Source organism: Charadrius vociferus, unplaced genomic scaffold, assembly GCF_000708025.1.
Source record: "Charadrius vociferus isolate BGI_N301 unplaced genomic scaffold, ASM70802v2 scaffold1212, whole genome shotgun sequence".
In the NCBI taxonomy this organism is placed as follows: domain Eukaryota; kingdom Metazoa; phylum Chordata; class Aves; order Charadriiformes; family Charadriidae; genus Charadrius; species Charadrius vociferus.
Window position 1 is genome coordinate 1 of NW_009647269.1, and position 5375 is coordinate 5375.

Here is a 5375-nt window from a genome sequence, read left to right on the forward strand (position 1 = left end):
GGACCTTCTAGGGATGTGGGGTGGCAGCAAGACCCCAAGGGGACGTGAAGGTGGCTGGAGGACCCCCAGGGGACATGGGGACCTTCTGGGGACATGGGGTGGCAGCAGGACCCCAATGGGACACGGTGGTGGCTCGATGACCCCAAGGGGACATGGGGGCACCAGGAGGACCCCAAAGGGACATGGGGACCTTCTGGGGACAGGGGGTGGCAGTGGGACCCCAAAGGGACGTGGGGGTGGCTGGAGGACCCCAAGGTGACATGGGGACCTTCTGGGGACATGGGGTGGAAAGAGGACCCCAAAGGGACGTGGGGGTGGCAGCAGGACCCCAAGGTGACAAGGAGGTGCCAGGAGGACCCCAAAGGGATACGGAGATGCCAGAAGGACCCCAAAGGGGACATGGGGACTCTCTGGGGACAGGGGGTGGCAGCAGGACCCCAAAGGGACGTGAGGGTGGCTGGAGGACCCCCAGGGGACATGTGGACCTTGTGGGGATGTGGAGTGGCAGGAGGACCCCAAGGGGACATGGGGACCCTCTGGGGACATGGAGATGCCAGGAGGACCCCAAGAGGACAAGGAGATGCCAGAAGGACCCCAAAGGGGACATGGGGACCCTCTGGGGACGTGGGGACACCAGGAGGACCCCAAGGGGACATGGGGACCCTCTGGGGACATGGAGATGCCAGGAGGACCCCAAGGGGACATGGGGACCCTCTGGGGACATGGGGACACCAGGAGGACCCCAAAGGGGACTTGGGGACCCTCTGGGGACATGGGGACTTCACAGAATTCACAGAATTCACAGAATTCACAGAATTCACAGAATTCACAGAATTCACAGAATTCACAGAATTCACAGAATTCACAGAATTCACAGAATTCACAGAATTCACAGAATTCACAGAATTCACAGAATTCACAGAATTCACAGAATTCACAGAATTCACAGAATTCACAGAATTCACAGAATTCACAGAATTCACAGAATTCACAGAATTCACAGAATTCACAGAATTCACAGAATTCACAGAATTCACAGAATTCACAGAATTCACAGAATTCACAGAATTCACAGAATTCACAGAATTCACAGAATTCACAGAATTCACAGAATTCACAGAATTCACAGAATTCACAGAATTCACAGAATTCACAGAATGGTTAGGGTTGGAAGGGACCTCTGGAGATCATCTAGTCCAACCCTCCTGCCAGAGCAGGGTCACCTACAGCACGTTGCACAGGACAGCGTCCAGGCGGGTTTTGAATGTCTCCAGAGTGGGAGACTCCACCACCTCTCTGGGCAGCCTGTTCCAGTGCTCCACTACCCTCAAAGTAAAGAAGTTCCTCCTCATGTTACGATGGAACTTCCTATGTTCAAGTTTATGCCCATTACCCCTCGTCCTATCACTGGGCGCCACTGAAAAAAGACTGCTCCCATCCCCCTGGCACCCTCCCATTAAGTATTTGTATGTACTAATAAGATCCCCCCTCAATCTTCTTTTCTCTAGACTAAAGAGACCCAATTCCCTCAGCCTTTCCTCATAAGAAAGGTGCTCCAGTCCCCTAATCATCTTTGTTGCCCTTTGCTGGACCCTCTCCAGCAGTTCCCTGTAAGAGAGGGAGAGGTTATCCACCTCTGACTTCACAGATTACTCTTTGGAGCGCCAAGCCTTGTCAAACATCACACTGCAAAAATCCTTCTTTTTGCTGGTGCTAAAATGGTGAGGGCTGAAATGAATGATTAGCCTGAACTGGAAGGTGCCGAGTTCTTTGATATGACTTAACTCGGTGGTGGAGAAAACTGTAGTCAGTTCAGGCTTTATTGAAAGATCAATGCAGCGTAGGAGAGCGTGATGAACCGTCCTTACGGACAGTTGTGGCTTACGCGACCGTTATGTCTTGCTCTGAACAGATCCTCGGAACAGTTCCCTTAACCATTGCCTTGTTGTTTCTTTCAGATGTAAATCTTGAATACGGTTTAACTGATGAGTATTGCAGGCATCATTTCCTGGTGGGGATGCTTCTCAGAGAAGCCTCTGTTGCCTTGCAGGACAACTACGATATCAGATATACGGCCATCTCAGTCTTAAAAAATCTCTTGATAAAGCACGCCTTCGACAATAGATACCAGCACAAGGTCAGGCATGTTTTGTTGGCTTTTAAACTTCATGTTCTTTAATTTTGTGAAAAAAACCCACGCACATCAGAGTTTTAGATCTTGCATGGTACACCGAGGGTATTCGCATTACTTTTTAGGGAACTGTTGTAAGTAACTGATAGTTATGGCATAACAGTAATAACTCTGAGAAATGATCTAGGAACACAAACAATGCAGTTATCTAACTGCAGCGCTCTTACTCGTGCTCAGTATTTAGATAATAAAGCCCTGAGCCATTAAGGAACTTGGGAGTGTCGTTAGCCAAGAGGCTATTCAACAAAATTAAGCAACGTCAATGTTCTTCTGGTCTTGGGCTTAAACTAATATCCTGCGTTAATATACTATAATTAGGAAACAGGACTCATCTCTGTTACAAGTCAGCTGCGTGTTTTACTAATTAGTGACTCAGAGGAGAGGATCTGGGGATTTTCATGAGATGCTGGATTTCTGCTGGAGCGCTCTCAGCTTTCCTTGGTCAGAGGCCCAGCGTGTGCTATTGCCGAAAGAGCCCAGAGATGGACTTGTTTTCTTGGTGCTGCTCCCTTATGTCCTTGAACATGCTGTGCTACCTGCGCAGGGACTACCTGTCCTTGCTCTGGGCTGAAAACTCCTCTCTGTTTAGAGTTTAGCTCCTCACATTGCTCCTAGGTTGCTGCATTCCTGAGTTTTCTCTGGGAATGTGGACAGCCTCCTGGGCACGAAGGGTGGGAGAAATGACCCGAATGTTCCCAGGGGTTCCCACGCTCTGCATGGACCCAGAGCCCTCCCTCTCCTCCTTCTCCTCCTTCTCCTCCTTCTCCTCCTTCTCCTCCTTCTCCTCCTTCTCCTCCTTCTCCTCCTTCTCCTCCTTCTCCTCCTTCTACTCCTTCTCCTCCTCCTCCTCCTTCTCCTCCTCCTCCTCCTCCTCCTCCTCCTCCTCCTCCTCTCTCCCTCACACTTCTCCTCCTCTTCCTCTTCCTCATCCTTCTCCTCCTCCTCCTCCTCCTCCCTCTCCCTCTCCCTCTCCCGCACCGGGGATGGACGTGCCGAGGGCCACGAAGACGACGGCGTTGACGGAGTCCTTGAGGCCGACGGTGCAGCCGAAGTGCGCGGCCAGGTCGCCGATGAGGGCGGTGAGGATGCCGATGAGGAGGATGGAGACGCCGAAGCAGGCACAGCCGTTGCAGTACTAGGTGGGTCGGTGGGGGGGACGCAGGCGAAGAGGACCTTCCAGAAGACCGTCAGGAAGTGCATCACGTAGTCGAAGCAGGAGGGCAGCCGCTCCTCCCGCCCGTCGTCGTCCTCCTCCTCCTCACCTGCCCGGGGAAGGTCATCCTCAGCCCAACGGGGCCACGGGGCTGCCTGGTCCTGGGGGGTGGCCCCAAGGTGGTGGCCCAGGGTGGTGGTCCCAGAGCAGTGGCCCCAGGGTGATGGTCCCAAGGTGGTGGCCCCATGGTGGTGGCCCAGGGTGGTGGCCCCAGGGTGATGGCCCATGGTGGTGGTCCCATGGTGGTGGTCCCACGGGGGGGGCCCCAAGGTGGTGGCCCCCCGCGGGTGGCCTGATGGCCCATGTTGGTGGTCCCATGGTGGTGGTCCCAAGGTGGTGGCCCCAAGGTGTGGTGGCCCAGGGTGATGGCCCATGTTGGTGGTCCCAAGGTGGTAGCCCATGGTGGCGGTCCCAAGGTGGTGGCCCATGGTGGTGGTCCCATGGTGGTGGTCCCAAGGGGGTGGCCCCAGGGTTGTGGCCCCAAGGTGGTGGCCCCCAGAGTGGTCATCCCCACGGTGGTGGCCCCAGAGCACTTGTCCCCAGGGTGGTGGCCTCATGGTGGTGGTCCCAGGGTTCATGGTCCAGGCATGGTGGCCCTAGGGTGCTCATCCTCAAGGTGGTGGCCCCAGGGCGCTTGTCCCCATGGCGGTGGCCCAGGCTGGTGGCCCCAGGGTGGTGGCCCCAGAGTGGTGGCCCCAGGATGGTGGGCCCAGAGTGGTGGCCCCAGGGTGCTCATCCCCAGGGTGGTGGCCCCAGGGTGGTGGCCCCAAGGGTTCTTGTCCCCCAGGGCGTGTCCTGGGGGTACGTGGCCCCAGCGCTCTTGTCCCCGGCGTGCCCGACCCCACCGACATGTGTCCTCAAGTGCGGGCAACCCCCCGAGCCGTAGCGGAGCCACGTCCCCACGGCTGAGCGTCCCCGTTGGTCATCTGTCCCCGTGGCCGGGTGTCCCCCGGTGAGGGGACCCTGGAGATGGAGTGGGGGTGTCCCACCTGCGCTGACGGTGATGGCTTCCAGGAACTGCTCCCGCCAGGAGTGGGTCCCGATGACCATGGCCAGGTTGGTCTTCTTGATCAGCTTGTCCACCGTGTTCTACGGGGACCGGGGAGGTGAGGACGCGTCGTCCCCACGTCCCCCAGTGTGTCCCCCCCCCACCATGTCCCTCCACCTCTCCCGGTCCCCTGTCCCCACCGGTCACCTTGAAGTCGTAGGACTCCTCGATGATGACCTCCAGTTTGCAGTTCTCCCCCAGGATGGGTTTGCCCATCTCGGCGATGCGCCGGGCCTCCTCCTCCTCCGCCGAGAGCTTACGGTCACCGTCGGCTGCGGGGACACCGCGTGGGGACACCACGTGGGGACACGGCATGGGGACACGGCATGGACATGGAGACACGGCATGGTCATGGGGACATGGTCATGAGGACATGGCATGGTCATGGGGACATCGCATGGTCATGGGGACATGGTCATGGGGACACAACATGGGGTGTGGGGACACAGCGTGGTCATGAAGACACGACATGGTCATGGGGACATGACGTGGGGCGTGGGGACATGACGTGGTCATGGGGACGTGGTCATGGGGACATGGCACGGTCATAGGGACACGGTGTGGTCATGAGGACGTGGTTATGGGGACACAGCATGGTCATGAGGACGTGGTCATGGGGACGTGGCATGGGCATGGGGACACGGCATGAGGACACAGCAAGGTCATGGGGACATGGTCATGAGGACATGGCATGGTCATGGGGACATCGCATGGTCATGGGGACATGGTCATGGGGACACGACGTGGGGCGTGGGGACATGACATGGTCATGGGGACGTGGTCATGGGGACATGGCACGGTCATAGGGACACGGCATGGTCATGAGGACATGGTCATAGGGACACGGTGTGGTCATGAGGACGTGGTTATGGGGACACAGCATGGTCATGAGGACGTGGTCATGGGGACGTGGTCATGGGGAC

General features: G+C 57.0%; 1 protein-coding gene across 1 annotated transcript in view; it reads right to left on the reverse strand.

Moving 5' to 3' along the window:
* Nucleotides 1–3169: 3169 nt before the first annotated feature.
* LOC104281937 (sodium/calcium exchanger 2-like) overlaps nt 3170–5375 on the reverse strand; it is a gene marked incomplete at its 3' end in the record, with an annotated part of 11983 nt that continues 9777 nt past the window's right edge. The window contains 4 exon segments of the mRNA XM_009879998.1: nt 3170–3326; nt 3329–3453; nt 4394–4493; nt 4600–4724. Of these exon segments, the coding sequence (XP_009878300.1) occupies nt 3170–3326; nt 3329–3453; nt 4394–4493; nt 4600–4724 (507 nt within the window).